The sequence below is a fragment of the Sorghum bicolor genome, chromosome 1, assembly GCF_000003195.3.
Source record: "Sorghum bicolor cultivar BTx623 chromosome 1, Sorghum_bicolor_NCBIv3, whole genome shotgun sequence".
Taxonomy (NCBI): domain Eukaryota; kingdom Viridiplantae; phylum Streptophyta; class Magnoliopsida; order Poales; family Poaceae; genus Sorghum; species Sorghum bicolor.
This window is the reverse complement of record NC_012870.2, coordinates 52,507,266-52,528,594: the sequence shown is the minus strand read 5'-3', so window position 1 is coordinate 52,528,594 and position 21,329 is coordinate 52,507,266. Positions and strand designations below refer to the sequence as shown.

Below are 21,329 nucleotides of genomic sequence, written 5' to 3'. Positions count from 1 at the left end.
CTAGACGCCAACGACACCGTGGCATGAAAAAGTTGTTGTTGATTGCCTTCCTTCTCCTAGCAACGTGTAGACGAGGCGGGATGTCCAACATGGGCCTGGGGATGGACATGTAGATGCACAACTCAAGATGTGACTCATCGTGTTCGGAGAGACTACCCACGAGATGCAATGACATGAGCAAGCTGCCATCTCCCGCATCGGGGAGAGATGAGCAGATATGGTCGACACCGTGACAACAATGAGGCATGGCGAAGACACGACGGATAGGGTCCCAGGAGAAGCGAGCAACTGAGGTGATGAAAGGTGGGGCGGCGAAGAGTATGATGAATTGTGGCTAGGTATCAACAGCTCAAGCTCCATAACCTCCCCAATCTGACATAAGCAGCTATGACCTTTCCCTACCCTAGGGGGAATGATGCAGGACTAAGTTAGGCGATGCACACAACTGCACTGAAATCCTATCGTTCATGGGCAGGCACCGTCTGAAGATTGGAAGTGATGGGGTCCAAGAAGTCCATGTTGCAAGGAACCCAGGGCAGCAGGGAGCACACATTAGCCTCATTTGCAACAAGATTCCCCAATAGGTCATCCATGAATCAGCGGGATCTTGGTGGTAGCCTTGACTTTGACATTGCCAAAGTGAAGCGAGCCACACCACGACCATGCTTTGCCACCCAGCACATATGCATCCATCAATGACTCGGAGGTGGATCGACCCGTGGAGGAGGTAGTGATAGTGTTGTGGACCTGTGCCGCTTGCAATCACGAGATAGGTGTCAAAAACCGTGGCAGCGCAGATAGCGGTGATGGAGCCACCAGGTGGCCATGCAGTGTGTCTAGGATAGGCAGTTGAAGCACCTACCCCGCAATTCAGCGATGATGACCGGAGGTCCATCCCTAAATGTGGATGAATCGGTCAGGTCTGGGCATAGTGGCTGTTTTGCCTAGGAGATGAGTTTGAGAGCAAGGTTGGATCCTCCGCCACCCGTCCGCATTCGGGGCATACTCCGTGGCCCAAGTCACTAGTGAACTGGGTCCACCGAGCCATGGCAGTCGGGGATGGAACACCCCTACGCAGGCATAACAGTCACCTACAAGAGCCATGGCAGCCTTCCACTAACAACGACGGTGACACTAATTGCAGCGCTGCAGTGCTGGGTTGGTGGATGCAGCCACTTGCCGCCGGTGGTGTGGGGCTCGCCGCGGAGGGAGCAATGCTCGATGGAGACTAGCGTGTAGCCTTGAGGAACAGGAAAGGATAGCGCTCAAAGTTGGACTCGCCGGAGAAAGAGCCATCCTCCCATCCCAAGACCTTGGGTCATTTGGTGAGTGGAAAAAGTTTGTACCTTTGGGCAATGGCTTGCTTCGGTTGGTGGTGTTGAATATGTTCCAAATTTAGTGGCACATTACAATGATCGACTTCTGTCGGAGCGAATTAGGGTTCCACTGAAGTTATGATCTTGTAAGCCGCCGCACGACGTTGTAACCCAACTCTTGATAATAGTGAGTGTTTGCTGGCTGGTGCCCGTGGTTTTTTCCCCTTCGCATTGGAAGGGTTTTCCACGTTAAATCTTGTGTCTCCGCTGTGTTTTGATCTTGTGTTCTTCGTCGTTTATCCGCCGTCATTCACAACAGGTGGAGCTATTTTTAGTTTTTTTTACGCATCTATAAGTTTATTTGGAGTTGTTAAATACTGCCGGAAAACACTATAATTTAGAAGAAAATCAAGCAATCAGAAGTGTTAAAGTTTTCATCCAAGGCTTTGGTGATTGATTAATGCAAGATTAGGCATAGAGAGAGTGATTGCAGCTTGTGTATTCCTTGATGATTGCTGATGGAGGTACCATATATAATTGTACTCTTTGTGCACTAGTACCTTGGATCCTTGAGCGGCTTGCTAAAGACTATACTAGGCCCTGTTTAGTTCACCCAAAAACTTAAAATTTTTTTAAAATTCCACGTCATCGAATCTTGCAGCACATGTATGAAATATTAAATATAGATAAAAATAATAACTAATTACACAGTTTGTCTGTAATTTGTGAGATGATTTTTGAGTCTAGTTAGTCTATAATTAAACAATGTTTGTCACAAACAAACGAAAGGGCTATGGTGTCCAAAAAATTTTCGTTTTGCCAACTGAACAAGGCCTAAAGATCCAAACAAGGTAGAGCTGGGACAAGGAGACACTTGCCCTCGTGGCTTCAACCTCCATCGTGGCGACGTGGGATGCCATGATGTGACTTTCATCGTAGCAGGTGGCTCTTCAAGCTTGGGCCTTGTTTAGTTCCAAAAAGATTTCGGATTTCGGTACCGTAGCACTTTCGTTTGTTTATGGTAAATATTATCCAATCATAGACTAACTAGACTCAAAAGATTTATCTTGTGATTTACAGATAAACTGTGTAATTAATTTTTATTTTCATTTATATCTAATGCTTCATGCATATGCTCCAAGATTCGATGTGACGGGGAATCTTGAAAAGTTTTTGGATTTCGGGATGAACGGCGGAGCCTTTATGGGCGTATAGTGCCTTCATCAACAGGAGTGTATGGACTCTATAGTGGAGACTAAGGTGGCAGACAGGCAGTGTATTTAATGATACCGAAGGATAAATTCTGTGTGGGGCAGTGGCGGAGCGTGAGGTATAATCAAAGAGGGGGGGGGGGGGGGGGCAGCTACAGTAGATTACTTGTGTGTGATAAAAAAGATTAGCTCCATATTACAAACATGCAAAAAGTTTTTGCTGTTAATTCTAGAAACCAGCAACGAGAACTACAGTTAAAAAAAGCCAGTAGTATGCTATCCAAGGTACTGATAGGATTAAGTTGAGTGGATCGATGCATGCTATGCTTTGAGTAGATGATTGATCTGGACAAGATGGATAGACACAGAGCTGCCAAATCACAGTACAAAATAAGTCATGGATGCTCAGATACTCAGACATATACTAATGTTCTTCCAGACTAAGGCGGGGCAGGCACCCAGTATCACCTCCACGAGGCTCCACCGGTGGTGTGGTGGAGCTTGCACTACTACAAGGCAGGGATATAGTATCACTTCCTTGTAACATATTCATCAATGTGTTACAATAAACTCTCATAGTAACACAAAATAGAGTGTTACAAACAAATTGTAAGCATGTAACGAGCACCACCAAGTGAGGGCTTCTTAGAAGGACCCCACAAATCAGTATGAACATAATCAAGAGTACCTTTTGTGGTGTGAACCGAAGTGTTAAAGTGTACCCTTTTATGCTTCCCGAAAATACAATGCTCACAAAACTTCATGTTACTCGGAGTGCAGCCCTTCAACAAGTTTCTCTTCACCAATTCTGCCATACCAAGTTTACTCATATGTCCCAAACGCATATGCCAAAGGTTAGTCTTACTAGGTTCATCATTAGTAACAACGGAAGCAATAGAATCAGAACCAGGTAAAGTACACCCTCTAAGAACATATAAATGTGTAGAATTCATATCACCTTTTAGGCAAACAAGAGAACCTTTAGATACCTTTAGAACGCCATTTGAACCGGAATCACTACTACAGGGCAGGGATATAGTAACACCAATTTGTGTTACTATAGGCAGGGATATAGTATCACTTCCTTGTAACATATTCATCAATGTGTTACAATAAACTCTCATAGTAACACAAAATAGAGTGTTACAAACAAATTGTGTTACTGACAATAATTTTAGTAACACAAAATTAATGTTACTAGCAAAATGTTACAAAAGAGCACACTATTGTAACACATAAATGGAACATATAAAATATGTTACAAATACATAACCTGTAGTAACACAAACTAATGTTACAAATCAAGTGTTACCACGATTTTTAGAGCAATTGTCCCCTACACTCTTCACTTCCCCACGCTCAGTGTGCACATGTCCCCTCGCTGTGTACCCAAACGTCCTCAAATCACGCTCTCGCTCGCTTGCTTTCCTACCACGAGAAAATTGCTTTCATAAAAAAATAGGCCTCAAAATGTTGGACGCTTTATTTTTTTGCCATTATTTATATTTTCTCTTTGTAGTATTCTCTATGTATTTTGACACTTCTATCCATCTGCTTGTTCCATTCATTTAGTTGCATATTTATGTAGCTTGTGTGCGGCAAGCAGGCAAACAAGTTGGTTTCCGTTGCCTAGGCTCACAGTGAGCAAGCTGGCAGCCACAGTTGGTCATAAAAGTTGTGGAATAAGGAGCAAATAAGCTTTGGGGAATATTGAACACGATAAAAATTCTGGGCATAAAAAATCATTGGCATATGACAAAGTAATAAGCACAATAATCATGAGTTCATCTCACAAATTAGCCTAAACAAGTTTATCTCAAGAAACCATAATTTTGTTCTAAACAAGTTGCATCACATATCAAATAAATTCTGAATACATCTCATCACTGATAAAATCATTCATTCAATATTTAGCCATCTCTTTGGTGTCATCTTTGTCGGTGCTGATGCAGTAGACATCATTACAGGACTAGTGGTGTCCGTTTCTGAAGAGATGCTCTCTCCTAATAGGAACGCAAAGCCGGCTGCACAAAAGTTTGGTACGACAATTAGAAGTATTATAAAATTTATTGCATTGGAAAATTTATTAATTTTGTTACCTTGCAGTGATCCTTCCTGAACCATTGAAGAAATAAGCATGCACAATAAGAGTCACGTACTACACTTCATGAACTAAGATTGGTCATTCAATCCATTTCCACTATCATCACTAGCATCCACATCATCACTAGCATCCACTGTGGTTCCCTCAATATCTGGCCTAGCCCATTGATATCTTACATTTGAATTATTGAACATATTTCCAAGGTGTGTGACATGGAATGGCTCATTTTCTACATCATCTTGCTATTCATCACAACCTGTGTCATATATATCTCTTGGTTTCATCTTATTGACTACATACCACCCAGGGTGTTCTTCATCTTCAGCATAAAACACCTGGTCAGCTTGGTTAGGAAAAATATACGGTTCATGAACAATATTTTCTCCTGTATGTATCAGGTGTGAGAAATTCACAAGTGTGTATCCATACTTGTCCTTCATTATTCCTCTTTTGGAAATAACATCAACCCATTCACATTTGAAAAGTACCACAGAAAATTTTCCAGAGTAGTTTAGCTCAATAATATCAATTATCCTCCCATAGTAAGTCACATCACCTAAAACTGGCTTGCCATCACTTGCACTAGCATAACTTGATGTTTTTGCAGTTAGCACAACACCACTATTTTGTGTAACCCGATCCAACCGTTTAGGCCTAAAACGGAAACCTCGACTGTTGAAAGCACGGTACCTTTTTGCAGCTTCAACCGGGCCACGAGCTAGCCATCTAATGTCATCTTTAACACCATGAATGCCATTCTCACTCTCTAACTGCATTATCTGCACAATTATACACACGTTAATTAGTGATGCACATTAATACTACATGTAAAGCAGTTTGAGATAAGGTACTTACATAACTTCTAAACCAAAGATGGAACTTCTCATTTTGGATTTTCTCAACATCTCTATGTCTGGCTCTATGTCTAGTACCTTTTTTGATGATCTCTTCAGCATGAGCTCTACAATGTACATATAGGAAAATTTATGGGAGGCAAAATAATAAATTTATGTTTACAATTTTGAGATATTACCTAAGGTATGGATCAACATAAGAACAATTGAAGAGCACATATCTATGTGCTTGTAGTTTAGCCAAAGCTCTCAGAACATAACTACTTGGCTTTCCAAGTGGTTTCCCAGGATGAGGAAAAAGAGTTGATGCATGTCTAGCAGAGCATCCAAGTGACTCATCATTCTCGTCATTTCGTGAAAGCCTATTAGACAGGGTCTGAAAACCATCAAGAAATGTTGAACAAAAGTGCATAGACTCTTTTGCCAGAACTGATTCTGCAATGCTGCCCTCTGGACGAGCTTTATTTCTCACAGTTGACTTCAAAACACCAAGGTACCTGCACAAACTAGTATAAATTAATGAAAACTACAATTTAGCAAGCAAAGCAAAAGTACCAAACATGGCTCTTAGTTTTTTCTATAAGGAGAACACACCTTTCCACAAAATACATTGACCGATAACATACAGGACCACCTATTCTTGCCTCTGTTGCCAAGTGAAGAACAAGATGCACATTGATAGTGAAAAACCCAGGCGGGAATATCATCTCCATCCGACATAACGTCATTATGATTCGTTCTTCTAACTTTTCAAGTTCATTGATGTGGAGAACTTTTGCATTCAGTTCTCTAAAATATCCACACAGATCAAATAAGACAGATGTAACTTCATCTGGAAGAAGACCTCTCAAAGCAAGTGGCATAAGTTGTTGCATTAGTATGTGGCAGTCATGGCTTTTTAGGCCTGAAATTTTTGATTGATCAACATTTACACATCTGGAGATGTTACTAGAATAACCATCTGGAACTTTTATGTCACGAAGGACTTTCAAGAACTGTTGCTTCCCCTCTTTAGACATGTTGTGCAAAGCAGGAGGCAAGTAATAGAGATATAGAATAGATTTGATAGTTTTTTCTCTCCCATTGTAACGCACGGGTATTTTTGCTAGTTTCTTTAAATAAACCAATATTTTATTTTCAATAGCAAAATATAGTAGTATATTTCTTTAGGTATATTTTTAGATATTGCACTAGAAATCTAGAATTATGTGGCATGGAACACTATTTCGCTCCTTAAAAAATAACTGAAATTGTTTCCGTCCAATTTTCCCTCCCCGACGAATGAATTTGCCGCTCTGCAACCAGTTGCCGCCGCCGATCTGAGAGTGACTCTAGTCAATCTAATTTATAACTCATTAAATAATTAACTGAAATTATTTCTATCCAATTTTCCCTCCTCCACGACCCATTTGCCGCTCTGCACCAGTTACCTACGCTCTCAGGTTCTCGTCAATCTAATCTGGCGGAAAAAACTCCAAGCCCTCCTCAGTCCTCATTCCCTCCTAACTCACCCAAGCTCCTAGATTGGTGCGGCGGAGACGAGGGGCGACAACCCGACGATTGTGCGAGCCATCTGCCCAGGTCTTCGTCGGGCCCTTCTCCATCGACGGGCACCCACCAGGTATGTCCACTCGTTCTCCCCCACCTTCCCACTGTGCCTCCAGCTCCCAGTGCCATGCCCAAGGTGAGCAGCCAGGGCCTCAAATTTATCAGGTATCTGAAATTTATTTGCAAACCGGTGACAAGGCAAATCCCCTCCCCACTTTCGCCTTCCCTCACGTTTTGTCAGATCGGGTTCCTAAGAAATTGGGATAATGGAAGAGAAATGTGCACGATTACTAGCATGTAGAGTTGCGATTGTACTGCTACAATTTTATTTCAGGATCATAGAGAAAATTGGGGGGAGTGGGGTGGGGTGGTGATAGCACTAATTTGTTGCTGGAAAATAGTTAGTCTCACAGACACCACCTGGCAGCCTCAATGATTTACTGGGATGATAATGCCTTCCAATCTGTGTATCTTTCCATGGGTTCCACTTAATCTTTCTAGGCACATCACATACCATTGGCAAAACTAATCCACGTGCTAATCAGGGCCACTGATGCGATCCTGCACCCGGTTTGGGCACTAAATCACTTACTGCCCAGTTTTCGTGCCGCCACACGATGATGTGTCAGTGATCATGTCATCATATTTGAATTTATAATTCCCACGCAATCAATAAATTCAATAAAAATTCAAGCATAAATGAAGCAATAACGACCATCCTTCCCCCACTACTTGTGATTGAATTGGGTATTGTCGATTAATCAACATAGCGATTCATTCAGTTTGTAGAAGACTCTGTGGACAACAGTTCAGTGTGCTTTTGTTACATGTCTTATCATGATACAGTAATCTATATGCACTTTAGTCTAATTGCTATTATTTTGTTATACTTGTTTCTCATTTAAGAATAATCATATGCTTCATTTGAGAATCATCGTGTGGGAGATTGACATGTCATATAAGCAATATTTGATTACCATTCTGTTTTGCAGATTGGAGATGGCTTAGCGCAATTCGTGTTCTTGCATTGAAAACTGAGCAGTTCTACAAAACTATGATAGCAGGATGAGCTCAGGCACTTGACCTGGACAATTAGTTAAGCAGGTAGCAGTCTGTCAGCAACTTATGCAATTGCCGCTGTCATTCGCTCGCATAAGCAAAGGCAAAGTAGTCAGCATATGGTCATTCAGTTTATAGAAGACTCCGAGCAGCATTTCAGTATGCTTTTGTTACATGCCCTATCATGAACAGTGATCTATATGCACTTCAGTCTAATTATTATTATTTTGTTATACTTGTTTCTCATATGAGAATTATCCTATGCTTTATTCTTATTTTTCTATTTTTTCTAGATTGTATTTAGACTGTGGATTGTGTAACCATGGCGGTGGAAAATTGGACGATAAAGCTTGAATGTGATGGGGCAGCAGAAGGAGAGAAACATGTGCAGATAGAAATGGATAGAGATGAGATATGCTACTACAACTTGATTGATTTGATCGAACATCATGGGTACAGGGCTGTCGACTATCTATTCTACAAGAAAAAAGATAGCTTGGTTTTACTAGAACAAGATGCTGAAGTGATGGACATGCTTAATGAGTGTGAGAGCAAAAAGATGGTTAGCTTGTTTGTGACGAAGCAGAGACTAGCCACTTTAGTCCCTACCAAGTCCAACAAAAAACCATCCATATCTAAACCGAATAAAACTAAAGGTATTATAATGAACATATCATTTACTCTTCTATATTTACTACAAACACATGCTCATGTCTTCAGCATTTGATTAGCAGGAAGTGGAGGTACAAAGAAAAAGAAAGGATTGAAAGGATTAAATGTAATGCATACTGAAGCAATATATGCTAATGAGGTTGAGCAACCCAATGATGAGAACCAGAACACATTAGGTACAAATTAGATAGATCAATCCCATTCATATAGACTGCATGTTAACTACTTACTATCACTATTATTCTGTTTTGAATAGGTGATGGCGATGAAGTACCTAATAAGCGAAAAGGGACTGTTTTACCACATGTTTGGGATCTACCTGATGGAGATCGAATAGTAGTAAGATGTAATATGCTTGGACAACCCATTGGAAAAGAAGGTGGCCTTTTAGGCCAATTTTTGGGTACAATAGCAAGAAATGGTGGTTACTGTCCAGTTGGTGCTAAAGATTGGAGACAAGTTAAGAAAAAAAATGCAAAAACCATAATTCAATACATACAGGTTAGCTGAATTCTGCAACACATACTGTTATCAACTCAAGTATATATATGCTTGTTATCATGTCTTGAAGTCAAATTCATTCATTACTGACATTCTTTTTTAGACAAAGTTCTTGTATCCTCGGTCATGTGAGAAATGGATATTTAAATCAATTGGAAGAGATTGGAGAAAATATAAGGCAACATTAAAAAAGACACTATTTAATCCAAAGAAGAAGAAGTCTGTTTTGAAGAAGCGTTGTCCTAGTGATATTGAAGAAGATGAATGGGAGGCCCTAGTAAATTATTGGAAGTCCAGAGAAGGAAAAGTAAGGCACCAATATTTATGCAATCTGGCATCTTTACTATCCTTATCTATACTATTGACGATTCTGTATGTATAATAGTTCAATATTTATTAATTCTTGTAGGCCCTTAGTGAGAAAAACAAAATAAGTCGTGAAATGAAGAAGACAACACATACAGCGGGTACAAAGAGTTATGCTCGTTGGTCTGAGGAAATGGTGAGTCATCTTCTCTTCAAAAAATGTCTATATGGTTATTCTTACTTTTCCTTTATTTCTATTCTTTCAGAGGCAAGCTGATCCTGAAAAAAAACAGCCACATAGAGCAAAGGTTTTCCTCCGAACTCATAAGAAAAGGGCAAAAGGGAGAAATGATCCAGTGGTATGGTATATGCACATGAGAATTTCTGCAAATATAAAATTATTTGTGTATTTTAATCTGTAGATTTCTTGCTGGTAGGTTCAATTGGAAAATCTCCTTGACACACAACCAGAGTTAGCACAAAATAGTGAGGGAGGAGTTGCATGGGAAGGTGACGCATTGCATCAGGTGTTGGGAGAAGAGAAAGCTGGACAATTGCATGGCATGGGATTGCTTCCGGTTCCTAAACAAGTTTATGGTCGAAGAACACACCACTTTAAGGACATTAATATAGTTTCACTAGAAGGATCATCATCTGATGTAGATACTCACATGCTGGAGGAGATAAGGCAACTCAAAGAGCATTCTAGAATGCAAGACAAAGTTATCGAAGAACTAAAAAACAATCAAAGACACCATGAGAACCAAGAAGCGACAATGGTAACAATGTACAGTTTTATTTTTAACTCCATATTGAATTGTTTTACTTAAAACATTATATCTTTTCTAGGGAAATTGTGCTATGAGTGATCATAACAATTCTCAGAATCATGCGGTCAATTCTAACAGAAAGGTATTTGATATTTTTCCATGTTTTCACTTAATCTAGATTTTTTGGCTTTAATATCATCTAAAATTTTTAGAGAGTTCAAGGTTTTGCACCCAACCAGAATGATGGATTCCTTAAATACAAGAATGATTTGGTAAAGTCACTTTCTTGTGAATTCAATACTTATTTTATCTACAAAGAATTTTTTTTATTAACTCGTGCTACCTTCTTTTTGTTTTCTCTTTACTAGAGCAAAGAGGCATGTGAATCTGAATACAGTGATAATGATGGTCTACTTTTAGCCACCACAAGTAGATTAACAAAAAAACAAAAGGTATTTATGAACAATACTTTGCTATAATTATAGTAAAATGTTTGTCTTATTATTTCAATTCTTCATTTCACATGTGTAAGGGTCATCACCGAGGGTCTGACCATCAGGAGGTGGCTCATGACAAGGCTGCATGCTACAAACGTCAAACACATAAACAACCTCCTCTAATGAAGGTAGGCGAATATAATATCACTTATTCTGGTTGCATGATCATGACATACAACTAAGGGTTGTTAGTCACTAAAGATTATGTCAAATAAATGTAGGTTGGGTCCACGGTGCTGCTAATGACTTCAAAATATCCTAATAAGGCTCATGTGGCTTATGCAACTCTCCTCAGCACCGATCCAGAAGCCATGGTTGATGGAGTTAAGATAGGAAGTCAATTCTATAGAGTGCGTATTGATCACCCTATAACAAAAGATGAGCCATTAGTAAGGCCCATGCCTGGATGCAAAAATATTGGTGATGCACATGCCAAAGGAGTCTCAATTGCTTGGCCTTCCATGTTTGTATGTTCGAACAACCTTTCTTAACTTGACATCTATGTATATAGCCTCATTTGTATTATTATAACTTATATTTTCTTTGCAGGTTCAAATGATTAATGGTTGAATGCCCACATCGATGTGTATAGAGAAAGGAAAAAGAAGGAAGGGCCTTTACGAATTCTAGCTAGTTCTTGGTTTTTTTTATTTCTGGACTATGTCTTTTTCCCTACAACAATATATCGTTATGTACATATACAATGATTTGTTCTGAACAAGCACATTTGTTTGAAACCATCCTATGTTATGTGGATCTTGTTATTGATAAATGTGGTCTATGTCATTTTCCAAAGTATCATATTTGTGTGATTCTATATAATCCATGTGTCACGTGGTGTTGCAACAACATCTTCCAATTATTTTTTTTACGTTACAATTTTATCTATTGCAACCATATCCGGCATATTGCAACACTTTTCGGGTGTTGCATAAAGGTGAATCATTATAAATATGTTACAGTACACATGAAAAAGTGTTACAAAGTATATGTTACTTTGTTGTATGCTACACTCTTCCATAATATAAAAGTGTTACTAGAAATAAATAATGTGTTACAGTGGACAATCATTGTAACATTACCAAGTGTTCTAATAGTTAAATAAATGTGTTACATACTATGTGCTCTACCATGGCGTGAGTGTTACTATAGAAGAAAAAAAGTGTTACAATAAATTTTATTGTAACACTGAACAAGTGTTCCAATAGATAATTAAATGTGTTACAATAAACTAGTCTATAGTAACATAGCCTATTGGAACACAAACAAAAATGTGTTACTAAGAGAGCTAGTAACACTTTTTTCAACCTATAGTAACACAAATTGGTGTTACTATATCCCTGCCCTGTAGTAGTGTTGCATCCAATCTCATACACTATTTATTACTTTCCACATTTATGTTTATGAGCATTACTCTTGTGCATCCATAGGTATTTACTTTGATTTCATCCGGGAACATTGTTTACTCTTGCGCATAGAGCGTCCGTAATCGTACTACTTACTATAAGATCCAAATGGCTAGAGGGGAGTGAATTGCCTATTTAAAATTTCTACAAACTTCACTAAGCAAGTGAGTTAGTAAAACAAAAGACGAAGCGATTCTAGCAGTAGCTCAACTAAGCTATGCAAGCCACCTATACAAACTAGTACAAGGCTAAACACTAAAGCACAACAACAAGAGAAGACTAGTTACACTTCTAAACAAGAAGACTAAACTAAACAAGCTAAACAACTAGCAAGGTATACAAGTAAGTAAGGAGTGGAGAGTGATTATTATACCAACGTTGTAGAGTAGAGATATATCCAATCAATCACGTACACAATCACAAGTGAGACCTTGGCTAGAGATGACACAAGATTTTTTACCGAGGTTCACTTGCTTCCCGGTAAGCTACTCCTCGTTGTGGCGATACACCCACTTGATGGATCACGAGCTAATTGGCAATCCAAAGCCAAACCCTCAGCGGGTGCCGCACATCCACTCACAAGATGGGGATCCTCCAAGCCACGAGCAATCTACTAGAGTAGCCAATTGCGATCTCCCACGGGGAAGGCTCAAGAATCCCTCACAAAACACTTGGTGAGGCTCGAAACAATCTTCAATCACGAGCTCAACACCACCGCTGCTCCAAGCCGTCTAGGGCGTCAGGAAACACCCAAGAGTAACAAGAAATCCGCAGCAAACTCAAGTATCAAGTGCCACTAAATGCAACTCTCAAAGCAATGCACTTGAATCTCACTCAATCTCACTAGGATTAGCAATCAAGCAAGGAGATGAGTGGAATGAGTGTTTTCTAGCTCAAAGTATCTCTCAAGTAATCAAATGTGCAAGAGATGGCCTCCCAAAGCCAGCCACCAACTATTTATAAGCTCCCTCAAAGAACTAGCCGTTGGCCACTTTCACTGGGCTGAAAACGGGGCACCGGACGCTAACAAGTGATCACCGAACGCTCGACCCCCAGCGTCCGGTGCTCAGGGGTTGGCCACGTGTCCTCCTTGAATCCCGCGTGTCAGTCTCTAACGGCACCTGCAAAATACCGGACGTTCTGTGGGTCCACACCGGACGCGTCCGGTGCATACCGGACTAAAACTCAGGGAGGTATACAGACTCTCGGGGTCACTGGATGCTGAGCACCGGACCGTCCGGTGCTCACCGGACTCATACGCAGAGAGGTTCGCAAAATGCCAGCACACCGAACGCTGAGCACCGGACTCACTCCGGTGCGTCCGGTGCACTCTGCTACCCCCCGACAGTACACCAGACGCTAAAGGCCAGCGTCCGGTGCCTCCGCGCAGTGCGTCCGGTGAGAAACACTCTCATGACTTCTCCAAATTTCCCATCGGCGCAATAGATGAACCCACACCTCTCTCAACCCTAGGAACTCCACCTCCTTTGCAAATGTGCTAACACCATCAAGTGTTCACCACCAAAGTGCATGTGTGTTAGCTTTTCACAAACATTTTCACCAAAGGAGTTAAGTTAGCACTTTACTAGATCCTAATGCATATGCTCAAGATATGGACCTAGTAGCACTTGATTCGAGAGATGACCGTGATTTCCCCTCTTGATAGTCGGCTATCTATCCTAAACCCGGTCAATCACTTCTCTACTCATCTTAGACCGGCAAAAGTAAAACCCTATGTTTATACCTTTGCCTTGATAACTTTGCTCCTCGTCTATCACCATGATCTTCACATCATGCTACATCTCTTTGTGATCATGTGGCCACCTTTCCATGCCACCTTGCTCCTCCATCACATGTGTTGCTATGCCTAACTCAAATCACTTAAACAAAAGGCATTAGCAACTTGGTGTCATTAATTACCAAAACCAAACTTCGGCTTTGACCTACATAGTTAGCTGACGCGGAGGTGAGAGATATAAGCAAAGACTATTTTATGTATTATTGTATTATTGGACCCACATGCTCCTCTCACATATTCTTGGGTTACGTTAAAATAGATCAACTATTTGTTCATCGCTAGTGACTACTCTTTCTTATACTTTTTTCTTATCACGTCAGATCTAGCTAGCCAAATAGCCAACCATTAGGAACGAACTTAGTTAGTGGTCCTATAGTAATTATGGCTTGACCAGCTCTACCACTACACCATATATATAACGGTACTACTAGCGCCGGGATGCCCGGTCTGGGCGCTAGCATCCAAACATGAGGCCTTATTATAAATCGCACCCCCACCCACCCCACACGAAGAAAGAAAAGAGAAGAAAGTAGAGATGGAAACACGACCTGCCGCCTCCAGAAAGGAACTGCTCTTCCTCTACTCCCCACGCAAGGAACATGTTGTTGACGGTCCTTAAGTACCAAATATAATAATCAAATAAATAAAGAAAAGGATCCAAATGCAACCAACACCTAGACTTAGGGTTTTATCTAACAGAATTCCACGAGTTTTGGTGTTTGTCTATTTCTGCAGGGGGTTATCAGGAAATACGAAAGAAAGGCCCACATGTCGGGATTACATAGAGATATCAACGCACCGCGTAATTTTCTACCATCTAGAAGACTCCAGAAGCCACGGGAAGAAAGCAGAGGCCGAAAGGGGCCAGGCCCAGGGCGCCCGCCCTCTTTCCCTGGGCGCCCGCCCTGTCCTGGACTCCGTTCGGGACTCTCTTCGCACACGATGTTCCACTGACCTAAAGGATCAAGGATAACGTAGTACCACATCGCCTACCGACCCAAAAACGCATAGAGGAGGAGGACTATATAAGGAGACCCCCCTGGCCCCTGGAGGAGACAAGAAGTTATCATAGAGTTGAGGGATGCCCTCGAAGGAAAACCTCTTCTCTAAATAATATTTTTTTTAGGCTTAGCAACCAATGTAAGTAGAAATAGATCTTCTAGTTTCTACTAGATTGAGAGAGATAGAGTGGAGGTGTAGATCGGAGGAAGGCCGGCCTGTCGGTGTCTACTCCGAGTTGTACCTGCGGGATCAAGTCTTCTAACCCGAGGCTTGCTTCTAAGATTCTTCAGTAATTCGACTTCTAATTCTAGTAAGTTCTTGTTTTATTGTTCTTCGGTTTATGAGTTTACTTTAATCCTCTTCCGGTTGAGTATTAGAGTAATCATTGCTAGCGTAAACGTGGTGTTTAGGCTAGGGTACTCATAGATATCCCCTGACTAGCTGGACCGTGGTAGTAGCGAGGAACGTGACATTTCCGAGTTACCTTTGTATCCCATATCTTGTTAGCAGGACGGGTAGGTTCATAGGTGCGGTTCGAACATCCTTTGTGTTGTCTAGATTCCGTGAGCCTCCCCAATAGAACAGTAGATCATCCTTACCAAGGTTAGAACGAGACTACGGTTGCAGTCTTCTCTATACATCACTCACATCGAGAAACATTCTTTGTAGCCTAAAGGGATAGTAGCAATAGATTTGGTTAGTCAGATGCACCCTTTCTCCCAGTGGTAAAAATATAAATACGATACTCTGGAAAACCTCCCGGGTGAAATGCTCACCGATATCTGTGCGCTTGCGGATCATTTCCTATTGCGTTACCAAATATCTACAAGCATTTCTGGCGCCGTTGCCGGGGAGAAAGACGGTTTGCTGAGATAACTTTGAATCTTGCTATTATCTTGTATTATACTTTTATACTTTTATTCTTTTATCTTTTTATCTTTATGGATAACTCAAATTCCATACCTATTATTGAATTCTTTGCACCTTCGGAGACCAGCCATAGACCATGGGAGTCAACAAGTCCTGCCCCTAATTATGATCTGTGCCTGGAGTTGATTGCAATAGGTCAAAACCAACCCTTTTCTATAGCCGAGGTCCTATCTTTTAATCAAGAAGATAATGCACTTTTAGCTACACCTAGGGAATCTGTTAATCTTTCTATAAATTCTGGTTCAGACCTAGCCCTACAAGACCATGTTTTTTCTCGATATTTTCGCATTGGTCTTAATCATATAACCTTTGGTAGAGTCTTTCTTTCTTTATCTATTAGTAAAGGAAGGTATGTCTTCATTCGTGGACATCCTTCTTGTACTAGTCTTCATAGAAAAATCTTAGAGATAGAGAAGGAATCATCTCCCAGACGAGGAAAGGAAGTTTCAATAGCCAATTTCCAAACATTTCAATCCCATGATTCGGCTATCCATCCCATCCTTGAGCTTAATAGTTTCTACTATTCTCTTTCTCTTGAACCTCCCGATAATCCTATGAATCTCTCTAGACATCCCATGCATAAGAAGGAGGATTGAGAAGTGCAACATCAATGGCTAGAGGGCATTAAAAATCCATGTGCTATCACCATTGAATGGATAGATAAAACAAACTTGAGAGACAATCCTAGAGGAATTTTAAGCATCCGTGAAGAATCATCCTTGGAGTTTGAGAATGAGAGAAACAACAGTGAGCATGGAAGTTATTTCATAAATACCTCACCAAGTCCTTGCTCATATAAAATATCTCCCCAATCAATTGGTCTCTCCAACATTACTACATTTGTGATCTCCAACCCCCTCTTCCTTTCTATTTATAAAAACTTTAAAAGGGCGGTTGTCGATGCATATGTCTATAATAAATATTGCAGATCTCGTTGAGTTGATCTTGATATAGGTCAGCGTTAGAGGGGAAACCACTTCGCCGACATAATTTGATGGTTTCCCAAGGATAAGCTTAGCGTCCTTAAACAAGCACTTATCAGATCGTAACATGAACTTCTAATTATTTGCAACATTGCCTTGTGTATTGAGCATATAAAGATAATTGTAGAAATATTCCTTCGGGTATTCTTGCCACTAACCTTTCTAGTATTGGAGCAAGAAGATCGGATGAATGACAAGCACAAGGTATGTCCAACCAATCATCATGCAACATTGAATTAAATTCATCCAACATTGAATTTTGCAAAATTCAAGCTTGGGGGAAATACCTTACATAAAAACATCATTTGCCATGTTGCTATGTTGGTTGTCCTTACCTTTGAGACATGCTCAATTTGTTAAATACTAATTACACTACTTCACCTCCACTTGAGTAGATCTCTATAAATGCTCTCATGCTACCTTTATTTGCTTTAGTATATGTCTAGGTTTGGACTAGTTTCATTTATCTCTTAAATCAAGCATGGTGCTTAGTTTAGGAATGATGATCTTACTTCCAAAGGATTTTTAAATTAAGCATGGTGCTTAGGTTAAAATGCCATCCTAAATCAAATTAGACATGGTGTCTAGGTTGATTTTTGAGCCGATAGTATGCTATAGTAGATATGGGATATTTTGTTAGACTAACCCCTGCAGGAAAACTTTCAATATCAACCTGGGAAGTCTTGAGATACAATCTCATTGGAGATAAAGGAGACACATGAAGTTTAACAATTTGCACAAGAAGGACATAGCTCATTTATCATAAAGAGATGATTCATGGAGGGTGCCACAAACACGATGCACAACCGCTAAGAAAGGAAAGCTTCCACAAGGTGATACTATACCATCACTCTTCAAGTAAGGTAACACCTTAAGGTACTTGACTATCACTTTTATAAACTTCTCCTTGGTTCTGGCATTCACACAAAATAAAGAGACAAACATGTATGATCTGTAACTCTAAATTAACCAACCCAATTAATTCAACATGTTGAGTCCTTTAATCTTTGTTCTTAGTACTACCTTCGTGATCCCACACTCCTAATCATATAAGCTAAAGTATTGCACATTCAATCTTTGGAAGATATAAACAAAACATAAATATAGATAGATTATCTTTCCATTAGGTTGAGCCATCTGATCTGACAAATGCTACACTCATGATCCATCAACTTTTTCTTGCTCACTATGCTTAAGGTTAGAGAAGAACAAATACACTTTTGGTTCTGTTGGTGTTTTCCACCAACAGGGCCCATGCACTTGATCTCTGCCTTGTCTCTATGAGCAGGTACACTTCAAGCAAAACATGGAGGAGTTTTATAACTCCCAGATTTCACCAAGTGAAGGACCTGGATCTATGAGCACAGACACACTGAGCAGGATATTGCCAACACTGCACTTCGAACTGCTGGGCAATCAAAGAATATAGGTGACACCGTATCAAGAAGTGCAGACGTCAAGGTTCACACCTAATCAAATGATGCACCTAAAGGATGAAGACAGTGAGAAGTCTTGTCCAGAAGATTTTAAACATTGGATCCTTGTCGGAGGAGGTCAAGATCGTCGACTCAAGTCACCTTTCCTTATTAAGAAGGACGACCCTGGTGTTCCAAGCATTGAGTGCACATCAATGGATACTCTTTTCAGAAGACACTCTATGACACCGAATCTGACGACAACATAATGGCCACAGTCACTTATCAGCTCCTGCATGGAACCATGCCCCTACAACCAATATACATTCAGCTCCAGATGATTTTCAGGTCATTGACATGGGAGAAGACGAGTACGATCCACCCATCATCCTTGGAAGACCGTTCCTCAACACTATCAAAGTTATCATCTATATTGGAACCGGAGAAGTCCACATGCACTTCCCCTCTGAGAAGGTACGCCACTACTTTAATGATTCTAACTATATAGTTGAAGACTCTAAGCAGGTCAGGACAAGAAGAAGACAACGCAACCGCAACCAGAGGAGGCAAATCATCAAGGACGGATGGGTAGACTACGAAGGAGAAGTGATAAGGTCTGAAGACATATAGCTTGAACAGAACTGTCCTGAGGAGACCGTAGCACCGAGTCAGGTGTGGAGAGAGAAGATAGTTATACACGAAGAAGAGGTGCCGCCGGAATCACCGACTACGCCATCCAGCGAATCCCAGGACGACTGAGAAAATGGAGAGTCCCGTTCGTAAGACTTAAAAACACCGAACGCCTTGCCAAGAGGTAAACTTGGTAGTTATCCTTTTCCTTTCAATAGTTTGCTTAGTTAATCAGGTTCATGCTATCTTGAAAAGAAAAAAAAATGTTAAAAAAATAGTAAGCCCCATGTGAGTATGCTCATGGCATAAAACCCATAAGTACATTCACTGTGGTGGCATAAAAATAAAATAAATAAGTTTTCATCTTACAATAAAAATATAAAAATAATAAGTGCATGATCCTGCTAAATAAGTAACATTTATTGAGGAGGCTCAACATGATAAAGGCTAGATATTTATGCTAACACTTAACCAGTTCCACAAAGCTTTGTTGTCTATTTGAGCTCCACAGAATTCAAGGATCAAAAAAAAGACTAGCAGACAGAGGACATCCTAATCGCTGTCAGGGTGCTGCCGACTTTCAAATACACCTCCACCACCTGCTAGCTACATCAGAAGAAATTATGTCAAAATCCAGCTTGGGGGAGAGCACCCCCATTTATCCAGCTAAGTGTTTCTACTCGCGTTTATACTTTACTCAAATAATAAAAGATACATAATCATGAAAACCCAAATAAAGATTTTGTACTTTTATATATATATCTTTGCTTAGTTTGCTAAATAAATAAATAAATAAAGTTTGCTATGAACCCTCATGATAAACTCTCACATGGAAATGATGAATAGTTGCTCTGTCTTGACTAGTTCTTAAAATTGAAATCTCTCTCAAGTTTAGGCATAACTGTTATAATTTAAAGCTTGCTCTAAACCTGAACTTGTGGGAAAAGTACTTGATCTAAAGTCTAAGTTGTTAACAGATATGATATGGGAAGGTTGAGCTGCTGTTTATCTGTTCCTAGAGATGCTAGAATTCTGGAGAATTTTATCTTTGAAAAATCTTTAAAATAACACATGATGAGTTCCTGTATGATGAGAGTTTAAAATCCTACCACAGCCATATATACATGCTTATTAGACTTTGAGCCACACATTTACTTTTTACTGCTTATGAGCATTGAGTGTGGTCAAGCTGTGTAGACTCTTAGGAGCTTGTCATGTGGTTAGAATCAAGATTCACTTGCACGTTCACTCATATATGCTACTTCTACTCCGGAAGTACCATCCACATATATCCACTCATTTCCATCTCCAGTTTCACCCAAAATTATTCTACTCCTAATCCGGGAGAGAATAGCCAAAAATATTTTTCTATTCCTGTTATTCTCTGTGAAATAAATGCTCCAGTTATTTTGGTTACTACCACTTGCTACATTATTTCAGGAGATGAGTGCTCTAAAAAAAAGAAACGAAAAGAAAAAAAATAAATAATATACGAGGAAATAAAAAGGGGCAAGTGCCCGGAACCTCGAAGAAAAGAAAAAGTGAGACGAGAGGTAAAAATGGACAAGTGTCCGACAGTAGAATTAGGGGCACAAGATACCCACCTGAGAGGAAAGAAAAGAAAATATAGAGCATCTCATTCCCCTCAAAAAAAAGTTTTCAAAGTGCAAGAAAGGTATGTATCCCCTCAAAAGAGCAAAAGTAGAATTAGACTTTCACCATTGTTATCACCATCATCACCATACACCATTCACTCGCCACACATGCACATCTTGATTTGACTTATTGACTTGTTTCTCTGGATCCATGGTTTGACTATGCAATAAATGTCTTGTAAGTATGTAATTGCTGTCTCCCACCTATGAGCTCCAGATATCAAAACCTTATTAGAGTAGGGTGAGAGAGAAGGCAATATCACTATGCCTTATACCAAAAATACCACATACTTTGAGAGAAGGCATATACCATTATTGCCTTGGTAAGGATCCAGAAATACTACAAAAGAGAGATCTGAGAGAATCATATAAGGAATCTCTGAGTTTTATTTGAAAATCTGCAAAAACTCCAGAGCTATAGCTGATCAAGAATAAGAAACATGGCGCTTGACTTGACCGTTCTATCTTTTAACTGCTCAAGACACAAGTGACGGTTACAAGCCCCATGGTGAAAGGTAAAATGAGTAAGTTTTAAGTCTTAACAGTTTATTGTAACTCAGAGATGAGATCTTGTTTGAATGCGTGTGTACTTTTAAGGCATGAAACCACTGCAGAAACTCTTGAGTTCATCCTTGCTCAGGGACGAGCAAGAGGTAAGCTTGGGAGAGTTGT

The 21,329-nt window shown here is 40.1% G+C and overlaps 2 protein-coding genes across 3 annotated transcripts; one reads left to right on the top strand and one right to left on the bottom strand.

Annotated features, from left to right (window-relative positions):
* On the bottom strand, nt 4,874–6,524 carry LOC8083878. The gene is made up of 4 exons (XM_002464737.2): nt 6,080–6,524; nt 5,665–5,982; nt 5,487–5,592; nt 4,874–5,410 (listed from the first exon to the last, which is right to left on the bottom strand). Exons 1-4 carry the CDS (start codon nt 6,502–6,504, stop codon nt 4,874–4,876), a joined length of 1,386 nt encoding a protein of 461 aa, XP_002464782.2. The 5' UTR covers nt 6,505–6,524.
* LOC110434619 lies at nt 10,709–11,458 on the top strand. Of its 2 annotated transcripts, XR_002452166.1 has the most exons (4): nt 10,709–10,793; nt 10,874–10,966; nt 11,060–11,305; nt 11,388–11,458. XR_002452166.1 is itself a non-coding variant. In XM_021459007.1 (3 exons), exons 1-3 carry the CDS (start codon nt 10,865–10,867, stop codon nt 11,406–11,408), a joined length of 369 nt encoding a protein of 122 aa, XP_021314682.1. In that variant the 5' UTR covers nt 10,847–10,864; the 3' UTR covers nt 11,409–11,458. The 2 variants fall into 2 exon arrangements, 1 of the variants encoding a protein (XP_021314682.1); XM_021459007.1 differs by lacking the exon at nt 10,709–10,793 and having other exon boundaries at nt 10,847–10,966.